Source organism: Lipophrys pholis (assembly GCF_963383615.2).
Source record: "Lipophrys pholis genome assembly, chromosome: 12".
NCBI classification, from domain to species: domain Eukaryota; kingdom Metazoa; phylum Chordata; class Actinopteri; order Blenniiformes; family Blenniidae; genus Lipophrys; species Lipophrys pholis.
Genome location: NC_137641.1, coordinates 22,991,113 through 23,013,102, shown reverse-complemented (window position 1 = coordinate 23,013,102; position 21,990 = coordinate 22,991,113). Strand labels below are relative to the sequence as shown.

At 43.9% G+C, this 21,990-nt stretch overlaps 1 protein-coding gene across 1 annotated transcript; it reads right to left on the bottom strand.

Annotated features, from left to right (window-relative positions):
* Positions 1-732: 732 nt before the first annotated feature.
* Positions 733-20,022, bottom strand: prag1 (PEAK1 related, kinase-activating pseudokinase 1). Its single transcript, XM_080476351.1, has 6 exons — positions 19,770-20,022; positions 15,951-16,284; positions 14,102-15,846; positions 7,753-7,898; positions 5,093-5,859; positions 733-3,373 (listed from the first exon to the last, which is right to left on the bottom strand). Exons 2-6 carry the CDS (start codon positions 16,206-16,208, stop codon positions 2,234-2,236), a joined length of 4,056 nt encoding a protein of 1,351 aa, XP_080332477.1. The 5' UTR covers positions 16,209-16,284; positions 19,770-20,022; the 3' UTR covers positions 733-2,233.
* Positions 20,023-21,990: the final 1,968 nt, after the last annotated feature.

Genomic DNA, 21,990 nt, shown 5'->3' with positions numbered 1-21,990 from the left:
TCCAAACTCTAATTGAGATTCCACAACACGACCAACCTGTTGTGTTGACTGGTGCAGTGCACTTTGTGTACATCACAGAATCAAATGTGTTCACATTAGCTGATCGGAGTTTTCCAGCTTTTCCCACCCCATTAGTTTTATATCCATTTACATTATTTCCGTCTCGAAACTGCATGAGTGCCTCTAATTATAACTGCAGGAGTTTATTTGCCTTCAGAGCTTATTAATTCTGGGACTCTTGAAAAATCTAATGTTCTTTGGTTATCCACTGTAGAGTTCTCATTGTATCCTATGTCACTGCAACACCGTGTCCTGTTGAAAATGTCCGTTGTTCTTCCAAGTTATCTGACTGTTACAGGATCTGTTTATTGATATTGCAGTTTAGCATTATTTACTCAGAAAACCCAGTAAGACACACAAGGACAGATGACTTTACATTGGATGTAAAGTGGATGCCAATCGTGCCTCTTATTGACAGTCAGCTCTGTACTTTCACATCTCTTTTAAAAACAAACAGTGAAACGGCAGGTTTGGCGTTTATATTCACAACAAATTGGCATCCAACATGTACAATAGATAAGTTTTCAGAAATACCATGTGCATGCATTGGGGTTTTTTTTCTTTCTCTGCATTCCCTACAGTTGAATTTAACTGCGTAGTCACGTGGCTATGCCAATCCTTAAATGAATGTGCACTTAAAAAAATAAATAAATCAAGACATCAGTTACCACTGTGAGAAAAAAATATATGCACAGTTTATTGATGGATGCAAATAAGTGAGGCACACATAAAGTAGTTCAAATCAAAACCGCATTAGTTATGAGTTCAGGCCATGCTGTCTCTGACTCCGGTCAGTCATGGAGGGAAAAAACCTGCACTGTGCAGGCTGTTAACCTTTTTGCCTCTCTGGACTTTGTAAGCAAATTATTTATTGGGGATGAAAACTCCAGAACCTAAAGCGTCCTCTGCAGCCCATAAAAGAAACAAACAAAAAGAAAATAAACAAACAAAAAAAAAACCCAACGTAATAATCCACATATTGAAATAAAACAAACTGAAAACGTCCAGTGACTACTACAGGATAACATATTACTTTATAAATATTTTTAATTGCTCCTCATATTCATGGCTTTTTAAGACCTGCTTGGGCTCATTTTCTCTCATATCATCTACAAATCACTGTACAAAGATGTTGCGAGAACATTCTGTGAAAGGCCAGTTTCACAAAGGACGAATGATGAGTAATATTTACATTTGGCTCGAGTCACGGTAACATATACAAAAAAAAACAAAAGGCACTGTGACAAATGTCAAAAGACATAAATATATATATATGCTAAAAGTAATTATAAGGGAAAACCGGGTATCGTCCATTCAGTAGAAGCCATTTTCTGAACACGTTACCCTCCCAAAAGTTTTTGGCCAATTGAACACACTTATAAAAGGCTGCCTTGACCACTCCAACTAGTAAACCAGTATCCACAGAAAAAAAAAAAGAAAAAAAAAGTAGTATTCTGCAGATTAAGTTGAAGCCATGTTTGCTGTTCACACCGTATACAGTACAGGACTATGTGCCCATGACTAAACATATGGGGACCTCTTGTATTCGTCATCATACCAATGAGCCGTACACACTGAGACAAAGTTAGCTGCACATTCAGATACGACACAGCGTCAACACACAGAAAGGTTATGGATTGTTAGCCTGTCCTCGGAGCGTGAAATGTTTCCACTGATACTTATAAAGTACACAGAATACAGTGTCAACTCGGAAACTTTGGTAAGTGTATTATAAACACGAGTAACGTTTATAATTCTCCTTTAAATGGGACGTATTCATGAGCATCGCTTGTTAAAAAAAACAACAACAAGTGATTAGGTGTGAGATATTGTCATTCTGGTCCATATTTCAGTGACAGCAGGAACAGCAGTTTGCGGAGGTCGCTTCTTCTTGCGATGACTGTCTGCAGCAGGATGCTGATGGTGTAAAAGTGTACAGTACAAAATGGACAGCTGACCTGACAAATGGCTCTCGTTCATGCAGAAGTGACGCAGACAGGTGGGCAAGTTCACAGTTTCTCGGAGGGGTTCACACATTCTGGACCCATCCGTAGCGTCGAAGCAATAGCTTTTACATTATTGGTCATTCGCATACACTCAAATTCACACACAACTATGGCTCCACTCGCAAATATTTATTTATTTTTTATTTTTTGGGGGGGGGAGTGAGACGTCACTTTAGTGAGTAGAGCAGTTCAGCAGTGTGGCAGAGAGACAGAGGATGAGCCGAGGAGAAGTACTGACAGCACAACCAGTCCTCCAGCTCGGCGTTCCTTTCCGGCTCCAGCGATCGCTCGGCAAACTTCATCATCAGCAGGGCTCTTTTCACATCCAGCCAGTTGAGGAGGCCCTCGTGCCGGGAGCCGTCCACAAAGCCGCCCCCTTGTCCGTGCCTCTCCCACTGCTGCTCCATCAAGTCCTTCCTGGGACCCCACAGCAGGCTCTGCAGGACCCGCTTGGCCTCCTGGATGTGGATACGTTTGATGGGGTCGGGCTGGAGAAGAAGTTGGGCCAGCTTCTGGAGGCCCACCGAATAGAGGGAGACGGAGGGCACTGCGGGCAGGTCCTGGCAGCGGTAGTCTTGTTCCTTCAGTGCTGGACTCACCTCAAATGGATTGGGCTGGTGGAGGAGCTCATAGATCAGGATGCCGGTCTGGAACTCATCAAACTTTCGGTACTGAGCTGCCGAGACGATCTCGGGCGCCAACCTGGCGTGGTCACGTTTGATGCGCGGGTCCACGTGGGTGGAGGCGGCGTCCTCAGAGGAGCGGCGCTTGGCCTTGGCAAAGTTGCTGATGAGGAGCCGGGGGAGGTGACGCTGAACGTCTGACCCGTTATTGTTGGCGATGTTGTCAGCGGTGGACTGTTGGCCGAACTGGGAGGCTCTGCGCTGGTGAGGCACCAACAGCAGGTTCTCAAGGCAAAGGTCTCGATGCGTCACTCCGTGCTCTTTCAAGTGCTCCAGGCCATTGCAGAGCTGCAGCAGGAGGAAGCACACGCGCCGCTCGTAGACCTCCGGCTGAGCTTTGTGGAAACCCTCCCACTCCCGAACGAAGTCGGCCGCCGTCTGATGAGGGATCTCGGCGGTGATGACCACCACTCGCTCTCGCTCCGCCTGCTGGCCCTGCGCAGACGCGGAGGACTGAGGCGTGGACGGGAGGTTGACTTCATCAGAAGGCAGCATGCTTTGGGGGACGCAAGCGAGGAAGTGGCCACAGTCCTGCTGTAGGTTGAAGTGGGGAGGCATGCTCTGCTGCACCGACAGGCCATACAGATGGCCCTGCTTGGCCTCGATGGACGGACTCTTGCAGATCTGGAAAAGTATGCAGACAAAGGGAGGTAGAAAGGGATGAAGCAGAATGAGTGAGAGAAAGGCGGGGTGGGGGGGAATTCCAGGGATGGGAAGGAAGTGGAGCCAAGAAACACAAGAAAGGAATGCTTGTTAGCTCAGATCCAAGGTCGATGCCAATTCAGCCATTGCTCTCATTCAAGTGAAATCAGCGTCTTTGATGTGGATTGAAACTCTCCTCAGCAGAAAGCTTTTTGAAAAGAGAGTTTTAATTGGCAGGTTAGTTCCAGGACAGTAAACTGAAACAACACTTCGTCATTTGGCAAACGTAAGAAAAGGGGAACTTATCGGTATAAAGTTCAATATTTAAGTCTGAAATGAATGGAAATGTATCAAAGGAGAGGTTTGGTAATATTCTTGTTCTGTGTGGAAATCAGATTTATTACTATAATCTCTTCTGTGTGTTTAACTGGACTGAAATCCCACTCTTACAAGTTTCAGGTTCAAGTCAACACAACTGTAACACACTAACACTGAATAAGACTAATAGATGGTGATTTGAGGTTATGATTGTCAGAATTGCTCGACATTTTTTGGGTGTGTTTGGCCGTGACGTGAAGGGCTGGTCTGCAAACAAATCCTGCCTGGAATGTAAGGATTAATTGGGCCTTGAGATATTGAGCAAGTGTGTGGGCACACACACACGCACGCACACACACACAAAAGCACGCGCGCACACAGTCGCTGTCTTGGTCGTAGTGTGTTTAGGACAAAGATCAGGGAGATTAAGTCCACACCCTTTGTTGCTGTGTACATTAAACAGCTGAATTTCCTGGATGCATCCCATCTGTGATCTGAGGACAAGTGAGACTCCTATCTCCTTGTTCCATTTTCAAACATTTTCAAAAAAAACAAAACATTTATAACACCCACTTTATAAATTGTTGCCTAGAGCACAGTACAGGTCGTCTAAACTGAGGTGCAATTTTGTCGGGGAGCAACAACCTCGAAGTTAAGAGATTAAATATTTGAACACTTCTCTAGAGAGCGAGACGCACACAGCCCACAACTCCACAACACAACGTGAGTACCAACGACTGTAGTGTAAAAATATTCTTTCCATGAAATATTCATTTGATGAATACATCAGTGGCAGCATTTCTAATCTTTCTCGATCTGATTAATGTTAAATCTTTTGAATTATTGAATATCAATATAAATTATGAATTATTACAATTAGTTTACTTCTCAGAGTTGCAACACTTTTGTGGCTTGAAATTAATATTCTCTACAAATACAATGGAATCCAACCAAGGAGCCAATGCTAATCAGTCATGTAATACCATAAGAAACCACAAGATGGTGCAGTGAGTAGTGTTAAGTCTGGCATTGGCCTTTAGTTGACGCGAATAATATAACAATGAGGGATACTGCTGCAACTAATAAGTAACAGTGAACTGAGAGCTGGACTGAGGAGTTTGATTACTATAGTGACTCATTATCACCATTTAATGCACAAAAGCAGTATTACATATGATCATCAGGTTTTTTTTTTTAATTGTAAAGTGAATAGACACAGGAAGTTCGAATTGTATACCAAACGTATACTTCTACTTGCCCCTTCCAGATTGTTGCTATATCTAGGTAGTTGCTTTTGGATTAGTTTCATGAACCTGTTGCAATTCATTCATAAATCACCGTCTGAAACATCCTTTCAAATTGGGCTCATTGTGTGAGCATTACCTTCACAGCGTAGGAGTTGCTGGGATCCGAGGCGCAGGCAGCGGAGTAGTAAACAGCATCCCCTGCGTTGCAGCTGGGCTTGTTGGACGTGAGCCTGAACAGGGACCAGTTGCTCTCCTCAAACCGGAGCGGGTTCTTCTGGGAGCGAGTGAAGTGATCCTCACATTTTAGAGCCAAGCGCCGAAGAGACTCCGCATACAGGCCGCCCAGTTTGGAGTAAACGCCCTCCCTGCTGTCAATGTTACTCAGAAGGGTCTGGAGTTGCAAACTGGAGCCCAGATTGGGGGCTAAACCTGGTTCTGAGGCTGAGAAAGGTGCGCTAAGCTGTGGGGAAGAAGAGCACGTGATGCTGCTTCGGCAGTGTACCCCCAGTCGGCCGTGAGTCTTGAGGGGCTCGTCCAAAGTCCGGGACCTCGGAGACCGGCCTAACGGGGCGTGACAGCGCTCCAGAGACTCGTTGGAGGAGAAGATGGGCCGTGGATCGACAGGGCTGGACGGTAAGCTGGATCGGGAGCTGGCATCAGTGGAGCGACACACGTTGCTCTCCGAGCCGGTGAACGGGAGGCGCGGGTAGGCTCGGACGAAGGGTTTCCCAATGGCGCTGTCAGGAGCCGAGACGGTGCGGTTGACCATTTTCTTCTCTGGGAGAGGCGGCGGCTGGCTGCCTAAGCTGTTGAAGGCGGGCGGGTGCGGAGACCCTGGAGCTGAAGCCACTGGACTCCGTGTAAACGGCGAAGAACAAGACAGACGTGTCGCATCTCGAGAGCCTGAGAAAGACAAAAATATTCAATTAGACGGTTTGAAGATCAAAGTTTGATTCAGATACCTGTTTGTCAGATCTGGCTTCGGTGTTCTCCCATGTGCTAAACTGGGAAAAAAATTGTCAACTTCATTTAATACAAACAAGATAACCTGCATCAACTAAGAAAACTGAGACTCTGACCTGCACACAAAGCGAGACTTTATCACGTGTGTGGTTCACACAGCAAGATCTTTTCCCTAAGTCTCCCTGTAAGTTAACTTCTCTTAACCTCCCAGTACTCACAGTACTCGCAGTCCACGCGCATATTCCTGGCTGACAGCTGTGAATGTGATTTATTTACCGCTCCACTTCTGCCACTGCCTACCGCACAGCCGCAATCCAAACACATACCTCCTTTCCTCAAAAGAGATGGAAATTTCCACAATCCCGGCTTTAAGGTGACACTCAAAACATCTTCCATCCAATTATGATCCATTTGTCAATTAAAGACTTACGGCTGAAACTTGACTTTACACTAAAGGAGACAGACACTGAGATAATTGCGTGGTGCAGTCTTCAATAACTGCTTTCACAGAGGGGGAGGACTGTTAAGTGAAAAGAAGTACGCTGTAGGATGTAGCCAAGCCCTTTTTCCCTCGTTATCAGAGTCCATAATTATCTCTTCAAACAACATTGCCCAGGAAGTTACAGCAATTACAAACGTCTGAGCACCGCGGTGGTTTCAAGCCGACATGTGAACGATGACAACAGTTTCTAACTACGTTTTTAAGAACGGATGCCACTTTGTCCAAATCGTATTTCAATATTGAAAACTAAATCCTGGATTCAATAATGTAACTCATCTTCCTGATATTATAAGTAGTATGTACACATAACAAAGAAGCAACAGAAGAGATAAGCTGAGAGACCGTGGCTATATAACAGTGATGAGCAACTTTAATCATGGTAATGGACAAAGGGCGTGTGTTGAGTTTTACTGTAAAGAGCTCACTGACGGAAAATGACACTTGGCATAATTTTCTAAGCTTGTAAATTGGATTGCACATTCAATTTGTATGTGTTTTCTGACAGATTTACCAAGAAAAACACCATAAGTGACATTAAACTATTGAATGACTTTTGAGGTGAATTTTGTGTGGTTCAGGTCCTGCTTGCAAAAAATCGATCAGCTGGAGGTTTCACTTTATACATATTTGCTTGCATTCACCGTGAAATGATCGGATGAATCACTGAGCCCCAAAAACCCGGAAATGTTGAGTTGGAAATATGAGGAACAATCGCTCATAAAGTCAAAATATGAGTCTCGACACAGAAAATATATTATAAGCTGAGAAAACGTCTCTCACCACAATACCAGCAGCGTCTCTGCTGAAGACTAAGCTGGTTTACGCGACCTTTTCAAATGTGCTCAGAATGCAAAATAAACAATGCAAGCATTTTCAGGAGTAGTAAATCAGCACGTCGCACATTAATCAACAAGATTAAACGCCTCGTATTTTGCAAGATCTTGTGCATATACCTGATATTACATATTCAAAAAGACAATCACAATACATGGATATAGTGTGTCATTTTGCATTCAGTTTTACAATATCTACGGTATGATTGAAATCAATATTCGGTCCAAATCTGGTTTATTCCTTCCTTATGCAGCTACATTTCTAAATCAACTTTCTAGTTGCCCTTGTCTGCTGTGAAACTTTGCACGCACCCTGTTTCCTCATCCTTAGAGCTGAAGAATGAGCATTTCTACAGCAACAACTTTCAAAAAGGCCACGAGCTTTTTAGATGTCAGTTTCATGCCAGTTATACACAATCACATGACATGCGTTTCAGTTGCAATGGACACAATCGCACCACTCAAAACACCTGTAAACTGGTCCAAGCTGACACTTACCAGGGTCAGCTGTCAGGTTGTCAGTGGAGGCAGTTGGCAGGATCGTGTTGCTCAGACCCCGCAGGGATGAAGTGGGGCTCCCAGCTGAGCCTTGTTGGCTGCAGCGGTCCAGCTCCATGTTGCTGCCACTCATCTTACCGGACACCCTGTGAAAAAATCAAACAAGGACGGAGATTAATATCAGAAGGAAAAGAGGATTTCAACACACATGCATCAGCCTTTGCTGACTCCAGTGTGTTTGCTGCAAGAGATGCATCGACCTGTTTCCAAATGGGGAACCGCTTCACTTCCTCTTCATGCAGGCAACTGGGTTACCATAACTATGCGAAAAGGCACAGCGTTTCATTTAAAATCTCTTATGACTGCTATTATATTCAGCATTTATTTTGTAGAATTGTCATTATGTGCAATAAGTGCTTCTGCCCCCTATTCAACGATAACTTCAGCTTTCAATATCTGGCAGTCCATCAGTATTACTGGGCGTGATGGCCGGTACAAGTTGCAAGTCATGCGACACTCTGGTGAATCTTTTTTTCGACTGTTCACAAGTTCTGGAGGCCGCAACCATAAATTCATCAGATATCATAAACGGTCCAAGAGTAGAAGAGAAGTAGGCATACTAAATTCTGTCAGCAGCAACAATATAAGAGTTAAACTACACATCCTACTGTAAGGTGTGTTTAGACTGTATTGTTAGAAGAAGTGAAACCCACTCATCTCAAATGGATTTATAACTATTACAACATACCTTACTGAAATCAATGTCAGACACTTCCTGTTGTTTTTGATCATAGTAAAGCGAAGTCTATGACTGATTATTTTAAGCCATAAACTGAGTCTTTTGTGACACTGTAGCATTCCATTCCATATTCCAATCCATATTACTTCAGTGAGCAAATGGGTTTACTTTGTTGGTGTATTCATATGGACCTATGTAAACCTAAAACCCATAATGGACTGAGAAAATTCAATGTGTCAAGCTCATGATTGATGCATTGCATGGACATTTTTCACAACTTCTAAAATAAAGTTCACAATGATTTGTTCTACTTCAGTATTAGTGAAGAAAAGGCTCTTTCCTGTCACATGCAGAATACAAATATAGCACACTCAAAGATGTAGAAACAACTTCACAACTTTAGCCTCTTCAACACTCATAAATTCAGTTTGTGGTTAACAACATGAAGCCACATCAGCAACTACTTGCACACCAGTCACTGGCCATGTTTTCTTCAGCTTAGTGAGCTACACTCATCTTTTTTGTACAAATGTGTCGACTATGAATCTAAGAGCACAAACCAAGCCAACTTAATTTCTTTCTGCTTTCTATTATGTCTCAACTTTGAATAAAGTCATAACATGGCAACCAAAAGATTTTCTAAATTTGTATCTGCAAAGCCCCAAATCGTAGTGGACAGCCCAGAAGTGGCACTTCTTTTCCTCTTTTCTTCTTAGTCATTTTCCTGACAACCCCAATGACCTCCTTTAACGCCAGTGGAATCTGTGCATGAGCAGAGTTTCTAATCAAGGTGACCAATTAGGCTGAGTGACAGCCGTTCACTTGTCTCATTATTCCCGCTAATGGCTCATGGAAGCAAGGTCCCATCCCTTCATCTCTCGTTCCTCTCCTCCATCACAAAATGACTCGGCTCCCCATTCATCCGCCGGCCCCTGACTTCTATCCCTCCATAAATCAGCAGGACAAACAGACGAGGAGGAGAAATGGAGAGGAGCACAGGGGGGAGACAAAGGGTTAGGTATTCTCCGTGGGCACTTAGCTAACAGATCCGCTATCGTTTTACAGACAAAAGAGCCGTGATGAAAGGCAGTGGAAATGCTGAGGCACGGGAGAAATAGTAATGGGCGAAGGGATTAGGGGTGCGTGCACATGCATGTGCGCCAGTGCATGTCTCACTTGCGATCTCTTAAGATTTGTATCCAAAACATGAGATTTTCCTTGGTGAAACGTCCAGAGGGAGGATGTGCACGGACGATTGAGCTCTCTGAGGAAGGGCACGCAAAGAGGACGGCGTGTACATTTTGCAAGCATTGAAAGGTTGTAATTACCTTGCATTCTGATTATTGATCATTCTATTGATTGTTTTCTCTAAACCACTTATAAAGTAGAAAATACATTTCTGATTGACAAATGATTTTAACATACCAACCACGCATCATCCACAACATGACATCATTAAAAAAAAGAAAAAGATTTTAACCTCACTGCAGTCATTTTTCCTGCTTCTTATCTAATTATAACCCCACTCCTTGTCTGTTTCCTCGAAAGATTCACACAAGACCCCAGTGATGTCCTTGTTAAACCTGTCACACAACCTCCACACTGTTATCAATATCAACTCGGCAACAACAGCAGCACATGATTGAAATATAAACCATCACGCTACAGTAAGTAACACTGTCTGTTGATACACATGCTCCCCTGACTTGGGTGTGATAATAATAAAGCTGTTTGAGAAGAACTGGGGAAGCTTTAAACAGAGATCAGACTGGGGTTACAGCTAATCAGCTTCAGATACGAGTGTGACGGTGTAAAGCGAGACCCGAGCTAAACGGCAGCAGTGTTGCTGTGCATCAGTTTGACGCGATCAGTTTCACTTCCTCACTCTTATTTTGGCACTTGCCAGTGGTAAATATATAAAATGCTGGTGTGAAAGAGACAAAGTATGTGCTTGCATGACGTACTTTAATACACAATGCATTCATAATTCAGAGTCTTGTTTTAAACTGAAAATGGATTTGGGCTGGAAAAGCAGATTTTACTCAGCCTGCCATTTGCAGTACAAAAGGTTGAGGTCATAATATGAGCACAAGTTCAACATAATGTTATCTACTTATTTACCATGCAACAAAATTGTTACTTTTTTTTTTTTAATCATGCGTCACAGAGGAGCTAAATGAACCATGATGCTGTTGTGGCAGAAGACTGTTCAGTTACTTCCATATAAAGACCCGCAACAGCAGAATTTATTGCATTCTTGGTGAATTGGGTGACATTTTACCTTGCTCATTGCTCAACTCCTATATCCTACAATATATTCCTGAGCAGAAAGACACCCATTGTTGTTGTTCCCATGGCAGGAGGTTATTTGCCATGGCTATACAGTCGTATAACTGAAAGATCCATTAATGTTTGACACAAAAATCCTTGTTATCTCTTGCAACCTGCTCCAGCCTTGCTTTGTTATCTTCTTTCCCATTGGCTGCCTCCTCTTTCTTTGGAACCCAGTTTTACACTTACATGCAAAACAACCGAATGATGCACAATAAATGTCCGGAATGGCCACTGTATATGTAACCTCTCACAACTAATTCAATCCTACCAACAGGATATGCAAAATAACGGTACTTCACTAGATAACCATCAGACGACAGTAGCGTAACAGTAAAAGCTGGGTATCAAACGGAAAGGAAATAAGTGTGATATTTAAAGCTGAATTTGAGCTCTTCAGCTCCTGATAGAGAAGTGAAAAAAGAAGTCACTGCTCAGTATGGTTTTATATGTTCTTCTTGAAACACAAACTCCACCACAATTCTGTGTGAGCAAAAGCATGACTGTCACCTATTACAAGACTAAATATTTACACCGAATCAATGCATTATAAAAAACCCATAAAAGAAAAAAGAAAAAATCACAGTCAGGTGCCTACCTCATGCTGCAGAAATTAGAGGTCCTTGTCGGGTCGGTGGGCACAGAATGCCCTCGGATCAGACTAGTGGCTCCCTAAAGCCAGGCCATGAGTAGTAACACAACCCTGGTCCCACACGAGTCATATGGGTATTTAAAGTGTCTCAGCAGGAAAAGCAACAGCACCCATTAGATGCATGAAAATAAAGCACCCATATCTCTATTTTCATTCATTCACCTACTGCTTTTCTTTAGCGCAGCTTCAGCTCTGTCAGACGGCAACAACACGTTATCTATTCAAGGCGGCTCAGTGGAGGGAGGGGCGCCATGTCTTGGAACAGTAGTTCACAGAGCAAAAGGCAAATCAGAACCCAAGTCAAACTCAGTAGGCTGCAGTGCGAATAGCTGATCTATAAATTCTACATCTATTGGTGACAAACCATTGCCAGGTTTGGACAGTTTGGAAGTTGCCAGGGGCAACAATCTGTTCAGTGGAGCCCCGCCTTTTTGTATCCTTCACTGATCCTCGGACACGCCCTCCTTGTTGAAGAGCTTTTCCCAATGCGCACTCATACATGACGTAGCTAAATGCACAGATCCTAAATGCAACCCTGTAGGCTGAGCCACCCACCTGAGTCGGTGCTTGACCTGTAGTAAAGTGTTAAAGAGCAGAAATGCAGTATTTTCCTTGGTGCCTAAAGCCTCGAGAAGGCAGAAAAAGCCAGACCATCTGCAGCTTTTAAATGATTCAGATAATCAAAATGCTGCTTCATGGGGGGCATGTACGTTTTTTTTTTCATGTGCATGTGTTCTGACTGTTTTCCATTCATTCGAATGCAGGAGTTCAATCCCAGTTTAGACTAAAGTGTTATTTCCAAATTATAATGCTGCAGTGCTGTCTCTTTTGCATGCCTAGTGACCAGGGACACTTGTTGATTAAACAAACTAAACCTGCAGATAAATTTGGAACGCCAGACAGCCAAAATTGTCACCAGCCGACTAAAGGCGTCTTCCCACATGTGTCTCTTACAAGGTATTTTTATCTGCGCAGAATGTCGGCAATGTCATAACAGGAGAAATGGTTACTTACTAGAATTACCACAAACATAAGGACCCTTGAAATATGATCAGCAATTTGCGGTTTTGACAGAAAAATCTTCGTCTTCATCAGGCTTTTGCAGAGTCTCGCTTACAACGAGAGAACATCTGCACGTTTATAAGAAGCTGCGGTGAGTGTTTTACACCTCGTCGTGCTGCCCGGACAAAGCAAAGATTATTTTAATAACTGCAGCATTCAGCCTCTTCTATTTTCCTGCTCTAGCTTACTGATTCAGGCAGCAGAATGGATTCTTAGACTTAAGGGGATTCATTTGCTCCTGCTCCAGCAAATTAATGGCTGCAATTGCTGTGAGCACTTCATAGGCAAAAATTCCCCATTTTGAATGTCCTCCTGTATTTAAATATCCTTTCCCAAGCCTTAAAAACAACCAGGATGTGCAGTGTGTTGAAAGTGCAATTACAACAACAGTGCAAATATAATTATTTACCCATCTGATAACATGGAAATGACAGCTTTGTCATTGTAATAGAAAAAAAAGCCCTTTTTCCTTTACAAATGTGTCTATTGTACTGCAGCCAAAACAAATTTACACTACCATGACATGGCAGAACACTGTTTAACAGACCCATTTTGTGTGTTAATTAGAATTGAAAAAAGTCACATTGGCAGAATGAATAGAACAAGGCACACATTGAGGAATACGCAGGAACAGTTTGAATGATCACAAGGCGTCAGAATGGAGGCCGATTCAAGGCTGAATAATGATTCTGTGAAAGGAGAAGGCACCGCAAGATTCCCAAAGATGACTGCAGTGAGACTGCATGCATGCATGTGCAGAGTGCTGATACACGCAGTAACACGCTATGGGCCATAAGCAGCACCAGCCATCTCTCTCTCTCTCTCTCTCTCTCTCTCTCTCTTTCTCTGTGTACATACAGTGTCACATGAGAGCAAAATGCCTTGATGCATTTAGAATAAGTGCATGCGCTAAGTGCTGAATTATGTAATATAATGAAGCCACAGTCACATGGCTGTTACAGTCCCATTAATGCTAATGCGTGTCACAGGTAGGGAACAAAAGGACAGAGACACCGTTACACAGGGCAACTCAAGTTTGATTAATACACTGCTTTCATCTCTGACTGTAAGCACATATTTTATGAGCCTGTAATTAAGCGTGTATTCGATTTAAACTGCTGCCACCTTGTGAATAATACTTTATCCTCGCCTTTCTTTTTGATGGCTGCTTGCATTAATCTGTGTTTATTAGTGTCATCTTCTACTTCTTTGCAAGCTTCTAAGATGTTCAGCCTCTTTAAATATCCATGACTGAGTATCAAGAAAATATTCTTTAACACCAATTAACACAACTCGCCATCATTACAGTTATATTTGGACACTGCCAGTTTCAACAAGATATTTTGATACGATTTGTGCATTCAACTGACGCACATACTCTGTCACACGTTTAAAAAAACAACCCAAAACTGTATATATAAAAATCCATGATTAATAAACAATCCTATTTCCAAAAGCTGTCGTAAAATTCATTCAACCATGATGGTGTATCAGTGTTGTGTCCTCTTTTAGAGTTAATAAGTGAGTCTACGAGCTTCAAACAAGGAGCTCTTTGTTTTTCTTACCTGTGCAGTTTCTTAGGTGGCGGGGGCGGCGGATTGGGCTCATTGTTGGCAGCTCCTTTCCCGGCTGCCAGCAGCTCTGGTGAACCGCCATGCAACGGTTGCTTGGCCGGCATGCTCCCGATATGCTTGCCCTCCTCCTCTGTGCCGGTGCCCTCAGTTTCCCCCTGACAGGCACCATTGTTGGGGGAGACCGGGGGGGCCGTGCCTGGCTCTGTCATCAGAGGGGGGCTGCTGTGGGCCTTCCAGTCCCTGGCCTCCTTCCAGACAGCAGCACTATTGACCGGGCCTGTCACACGAGAGGTTGTCCCTGAGCTGGCAGCGAGCTTCTTCTTCTCCATCTCTTTCCGCTCCCTCTCTTCTTCCTCCTCTTCTTCTTCAATGCGGCAGTTCCACCCAGAGCTATGGTGGTGCGGCTTGTGCCAGCGTTCGGAGGCCGCGCTGTGGCTCTCTGTTGGGACCTTGAAGTGGCCCTCTCTCGCGGAGATGAGAAAAAGCATGGGCAGTTCAGGCAGCGGTACCGGGGATGAAAGAGATGGTGAGAGGCTGGAAGCACCCAGTCTGGGAAGATCGGGAAGAGAAACCGGGGAAGACATGGACGGAGACAGGCTGGATGTGCCCAGTTTGGGGGAGCGACTGCTCCTCTTTGGGGGAATGGGTGGGCTGGACTGCGGCTTGTTGTGCATGGTGGGAGTGAGAAAGACCTCAGTGGCCAAAGAGGGTGAGCTGTGGCTGGGGCTGGGCCAGCGGAAAGCCGGGCTGCTGGGGTCTTTACGTGCTGTGGGGCTGAAGTGGCACTGGGTGCTGACAGCCGAATCTGGGCTGCTCAGGTAGAAAGTCTTGTTGGTATCCTCTGTGTGAGCAGCCATCACGGTTATAGTTGCTCTCTGACTGTCTCCTAAGGTCTCTTCCTCGGAGGACTGGGACAGCTTGGTCTGATTTGGTGACTCGGGTTGGGACTGCAGTCCGTTCTCTTGCGGCCTGCGCTTTTTCTTTGTGCTCTCAGCATAAATGGGTTCTGAGTTAGTTTGTCCATCAGGAGAGTTGGGAGTCGACTTTGAGCTACTGACGGTTGGTGGGCTTTGGGGACTTCCTGAACGGTCTCCTTTTCCTCCTGACCCTTCTGGACCATGAAGGGAATCTGTACTGCTACGATAGGAACAAGAGGAGTCTGACAAGCTGTTTTGTTTGGACAGGACAGGAACAGAGTTTGGGGATGCTGGGCTAGTGAGGGTAGTAGTTTCCACACTTAAAACTGATGTATAGGAAGTGCTGGATGTTTTTGTAGTAACGGTAGTCGTACTCCCAGTGTTTACACCATTGTTATAAACTTTGGCAGGACTGGACGGAACAATATCCACTGACAAAGGTATCTCCACAGATGCCTGATGGGACTCTTGATGATTCACCCTAGCAGTCACTCCATTATAAGTGCTCTTGGTTTTGATAGCAGCCACACTAGTCTGCTGCTTGCAGGTGTCCACGTTGGCATTTCTCTTTAAATTTTGAGAGCCTCTACCATCCTCCTGGGTTACAAAGATACTGCTGATGATCATCGAGTCTTTGGCCAAGATAGTGGGTGACAAAGGAGGCATAGAAAAGCAGTTGTTGTAGTCCGTCTTGGCATCTGGGCTCTGAAGAACCGTATCTCTAAGGGTCTTACTGCAGCCATTACTGTCAATATAAAGAGGTGACAGATCCAAGAGCTTCTTCAGGGACAATCGCTCTGCTGGACTCTTTACGTTCTCCTGTTGCAAAAAAACCCCCCAGAAAAAACAGGATGATTCATTTCAAATCAGACAGAGAAACATTAAATGACTTGTCACATAAACGACACATTTAAGAAACATACCTGCTCTATGTTCATGTTGATGTCAGTTGACTCGTTGGTGTCAACGCTTATCATGGTGGGTTTGACAGCGATGGTTGGCTTGCTGTAGAATGAAGGTGCCGTTACGCCAGCTTCATCATCTCCTCCGAGGCTGCCCTTCAAACATGCAGCTGGAACGCTGCCATCCAAGAGGGTCTTGTGCGCACTGAGCGGGTGGAAGCAGTTCTTGCAAGAGCCGGGTTTCCACACGTGTTCTGCAAAGTCGCTGCACGCTGACATCTTTGGGTTTGCTCAAACGGATTCGGTCAGAAGTCGCTGTGAAGGTATCCGGCCGATCCAGGGTGATTTCTCATGGCTGGAACACAGAGGATCGCGGCACCATAAGATGTTGATCACAAGGCAGTATGAAACGACATAAAGAAGAAAGAGGTGCATTGTTATAAAGAGTGAAGTCGAAAAGTCAATGTAATCACTTTTCGCTACAGACTGTGCCATAATCATAATTCCACATGCCTCCGTGGCTGACTGTAAGTGCTTTGATTACACAACTATTCTGACTTTTGAAGCTTCGAACTACAGGTGTATCACAAAATAATGATTAACATCAAAAAAGTTCATTGTTTGGTGAGGTCTTTCTACACTCAAACTTTAACATTTTGATTGTGACAATTGAGATCTATGATTAAAAAATAGGAAAAACATATGATCTCATGACTTATTCTAATATCTCATTGCATTGTGTTTATATTTCCATGATTAATTTGCTAAAATGAAGAATAACACACGAAAGCTTGAAATATGGTTAAATGTAATAAATCGTTAGTACAAAATCGTTTAAATCGTTTTCCCCCCTCAATGCACCTTCGTATGAGAGACAGCTCAAATAACCCAATAAATCCGAGACCTGAAGGATTGCATCAGTTTTGATCCAGATGGTGAACTTTTTAAAACAAGGTGAAAAAAAGACAGTCGGATTAAATTGATATCCTGAGAGGAAATACTTTGGCTCATTCCCAATATGAATTTCAATACAATTTTTTTTCCCCTCAAGATGACAAAAATGTGCAGTGTGCACAGGAAGTTAGCAAAAGGTCAAACACCTGTTTGAAAATGCAAGTGCTGCGATGAAGGATGAAGTGTTTCAACGCTCACAGAGGACCTCTGTTAAGATTTAAGTGTCATCCGTGGATGTAACCTAAGAAGACCCGATGTGTGCTGTGCTACAAGTTCCCAGGCTCTCCTAAATTAGAGGGTATGTGCTCTCTGTTCAACCAAAGGGCCTGCCGGTGTGAGCCCAGCAACATAAAAGACCTCCAGAGTCTTCTGCAGCCCCCGACATGCTAGAAGAAGACGGAGGAGCCTCAAACGTCCCAGAGGTCGGAATGTCAGGAATGTCTAAAAGGCGCAAGTCTCACCAGGGTGAATCTCACACCCACTACAACCCCCCCCCCCCCCCCCCCCCACACACACCCCAACACTTCTACACACAAAACACACACCCTCTCCACATGTGTGTCCACCTCCTCGCACAAACAAACTCAGCCACACACACACACACACACACACACACACACACACACACACACACACACACACACACACACACACACCTCGTTGTGTCCTGTTTAAGTGGACTGACAGTGAGAAGATCAACACTGTTTCAGAGGGATCATTTGTCTTCTTGTATCTGGGGGTCCGTTTAATGTTCCGCACACAGCTTTAATTAGCTCTCAACAAGGTGCTGCACTGACACACGGCAACATTAGCTCACTATTTAGGTTGACCTGATCTGAAAATAACTGCAGGAACATCAACAATTACTCTCCTGTGACAGTCAGAAGTCGCCCATATGCACTCAGGCTGTAAGTTGAATCCAAACTACTGTTATATCAGGCTTTCACTTTGTAATAATTCATTTTGTTGGTGATATGTGTTGAATCTGCAGGTAATTCACATCTGTCGTCCTTGTAACTTACCAACCCCTACAGGAATAAGGAGTTCCAGTGTTGGTGAAGATAAAGCCTGTTTACAGTTTTCTTTGTCCCGCCTGAGTCAGTTAAGGCAGGAAGGCACCCACAACCTCCCTGTTTGTTTAACTGTTCCTGCGACAACAGAGGAAACAGACGTCTTACGCCGCCGTGCATGAGTCAGATGCAGAGAAGTCTGAACAGGAGACAAATTAGGCTACTAGACCTTCTGTTTCGAGGAGCAGAATGACAGGTTGTCCCTTTGGCCTCAGTTGTTCTACTTTCCCAGCAGGGAATCTGGAGGACAGGAGGGAAGGAGGTTGGCCTAAAGAATGTTCGACATTTTTTTGTCTGCAGACGAGATTGAGGGACACTTTAAACTGTAGGTTTCTCTGGCTCCTGTTGACATGTTCAGCTCTGCTTGTTTGAACAGAGATAGACCCCCTTGTCTACATTCCCCACACCTTCTCAAGCTCAAGGTCCAATATTTCTCACTTCCTCTTGTAAAATAAAACACACACACACACACACGGCAGACGAACCAGAAGCTCAGCCACATGACAAAATCCATGCAATATAAAGCTCAGACTATGAGGAATATCTCAGGGCCATGTTAGAAATCAAGTATCTACAAAAGTAAGATGGAAACAAAAATGACCAAGATGCTGGTAGGATGTGGAATTTATATTACTGAACCTCACACAAGACAGTAAACAAACCTCATGTCCCTTTGACCTCTGTACATACACTGATCATCACACACAGCCACTAGAGGTCTCAAAAAAACACATCCAATTCCTCTTCCCCATTCAAAGAGATTCAAAGCATTATTATCTACTGCTTCAGGCGAAAATCACCCATTTGTGTTTCCCTTGAAAAACAGGCTGAGGCAGTTTGCTAGACTGGCTGGCAGGAGGTTAAATAGCCCGCAGATACGGCGACAAAAGAATTTCAGAGCTCCTTTTTAAACACCAGAAAACAACTGGCAAAGCTGAAGTCATTCCTGCAGGAAGTAGGATGTGACACGCACGTGATCTCATAAACACGCACGCACACGCGCACGTTTATGAAGTCCGGGCACATTTGATGGTTATCAACGATATTGATTCATTGCTTTGTCCTACTGACTGCCTCTTTTTTTTTTTTTTTTAACAGAATTGCCGTGTCAGGACAAACAAAATGTAATTGGATTACATCCACAGTCACTGACGATCACAGTAAGTGGAGTCCACTTCACAGCCTCATCAGCAGGACACATCTTTGTGTGCAGTCGCTCACTTTGAATACAAATTATTTTACAAGCCACATTTGTCTCTCCTGATCACTCTTCACACCGCAGCCCATTCATTCAACCTGTTTTTTTGTTTTTTTTCCCCAGTCTGGGGGGGGATTTCTTCCCAAAACTTGTGAACTTTTCCTTAAAACTTCCAGTTAGGGATGATTTATTTGTGAACATTTTAACAGCATCTGCTTTTTATCAGCTGATCAGGTAATCCCACCACGTGGATAAATAAATAAATAAATAAATAAATAAATAAATAAATAAATAAATAAATAAATAAATAAATAAATAAATAAATAACAATATGCTTTGTTATTCATATTGCGTGTTGCCAGATTTGCTTGAGGATGATGATCTACACGCACACACAAAAACAACTGATCTATTTGTACTCGTAATTTTCGTGACTCACATTAATAAAACACGTATAAGAAATGCGCACATGGAACGAGTCGCTTCAACCTGCATCATCATTGGAGCCACTAAAACAGGTGAATCCGAGGGAAATTAAGGGAGGGTAACTGACAAATACAATCCAACCATGCTGTAGTGGGGCAAGGTTATGTATTGCCTGCAGGCTGCTTTCCTTACCTGCTCGGACTTTCTCTCCTCAGTGGCAAGTCAAAAGCTCTTAAAAAAAAAAAAAAAGAATTATGATCAGGTCAAATGCAGCCCTTCTGATCGCCCTGCAGAAAAGCTGATATCCGCCCGTATTCACGTGTTCCAGGTTAAATAGGGGCTGCTGCAGGCTGGGAGCTGGGCACGCTGCTGCTGTTACTGCTGCTGCTGCTGCTGCTGCGGCTGCACTGTGTGTGTGTGCAGAGGTAGTGAGCAGGAGTCCTCTGCTCTGCAGCAGCGTGGGGAAAGCTCACAGGGAGGTGGGAGGAGCTCCTCAATCCTTAGCAGCCACAGCCATGCAGTCTGCCTCACACTCACAGATTTCCTATATCTCTTGTCCAGCTGCCTATCATAACTTTCTGAATACACAATCCAGTCAATATATATACATCTTAAAAGTTTGTAGCTCCATACTTCAGAGGAAAGTGTCTTGATCAGAGGCTCTTTGAAGTGGATTTTAATATGCAGTCTTCTCTGGGTTCTGCTGCCCCTGCCCTCTCGCTACACCCCCTGCTTCTGTTCATCAAGGCTTTGGGTGACAGAGTGATAGAAAAACACTGCTAGTGCTACTGAGCCAGGCCGCCTCCACCCCTGCTGCTTTCCATTACTGACAGCAAAAGGAGGCAAAGCTCAGGGAGCCACAAAACACAAGGCACAGTGTCGGATGAAGCCAGGCATCCTCAGAGATTAACCTTTTAACTGAGCGTGTCCGCTCATGTCTGACCGAGAAATAACACTGAAACAAGGTATTATCTTGCTGGCTTTTTGACGCATTTAAACACAACTCTCTGTAAGACTTGTGGAATCTGCATTGATCTCTGTTTTTTGAGGCATTTTGCTGTCGCCTCGTCGACAGACAATCAAAATGTGTCGAGAAAAAACAAACCCACACCAGCTCTGCTGACCCTTTTAATACTAGATTGATGAGATTTGTTTTGATTTCATGGCTGTGGAATTGTTAAAAAAAAGTGTGCGTTGAGTGAGTGCTTGTGTCCCCTTTTCCAAGATGACTCCAACTTTCAGTATTGATTGGACTGGGAAGCTCATGTTACAGATGACTCACACACCGGCAAATCGTGTCTGAGATTGAAAGGTCATATTTACTGCTGTAATAACTGCTGTGTAAAGCTCTAATCATCTGCTTTCACAAACAGTTTAGGAGTTATGGTTATGAAAACTCTGCATGCCAAATCCAGGAAAGGGGGGGGGGTTACCCTCCAAATCTAAGGACTTCACGGTTGAGCTCAGTTTTCTTTTTTTACCACACATATCTCAACTGCACGGACACAGAAAAGCCTCAGTTTCCCGAGGCTCATATGAGGATTTATAGCAGAGCTGAGACAATCAACATAAGTGGCACGGCAGCGACTCGATCCAGCAAAAGTGATATCTTTTACAAGACCACCTGTTGAATTTGGAGAGAGTTGCAAAACCTCTCAAGAGGATTAAGAAGTTGTTGCCTTTCGTTCTATTTCTGGCAGCATGGTGATTCTGTTAATTGGGTAATTTACATAGCTCGTGCATCATATGAAAATGTGCAATGGCACTTGAGGAGCGCTCCAGATTGTAGGCACTGTCTGAGCGACTATCCACGTGGCGAAACAAACTAATGATGTACTAATCAGCTTGTGCAGGAGGTAGCGTACCCTGTTTGCGTCTTTTTATCCATGCTGAGATGTTGCTTGTTAACTATGCAAGGTGTCATTCTGCAGTGTCACAAGAGGAGTTGTCATATAAAACTGAGATGTTGCCGGAACCTGGACTGAAATCCCCTGCAAACACTGGAGTCTAGGACAAACTCATTCTCACGTATTTTTCCGCAGCAGAAATGATATAGCTGAGGAGGATTTGGGGACTGTGAAACATGTAGTGGTTGTAATTTCTCCTTGCTTCATCTCATATCTTCAAGACCATTAACCCCATGCTATGCATTAATATTCTGCTCGCTCCTTTGTATGTACGTGTTCCTTTTAGCTGGGTCTCCCAGATTAAAAAAAAAAAAAAAAAGAAGTATTACAGAAATGTTACATCAGGTTTTTACATCAAATTTATTCAGATCAGGACTTCAGCTGATTTCATTACCATCCATCCATCCATCCATCCATCCATCCATCCATCCATCCATCCATCCATCCATCCATGCAGTTTCGTGTTATCTGATCTTTCATAAAGCGTAAAGCATTTTGAGCTGCTC

Excerpts from the sequence above, each read along its gene's own strand:
- prag1 (XM_080476351.1), bottom strand. The coding sequence starts at position 16,208 with ATGTCAGCGTGCAGCGACTTTGCAGAACACGTGTGGAAACCCGGCTCT. Across the intron at positions 15,847-15,950 it reads TCAACATGAACATAGAGCAG|GAGAACGTAAAGAGTCCAGC; the intron begins GTATGTTTCTTA and ends TTTTTGCAACAG. Across the intron at positions 5,860-7,752 it reads CAACCTGACAGCTGACCCTG|GCTCTCGAGATGCGACACGT; the intron begins GTAAGTGTCAGC and ends TGTCTTTCTCAG.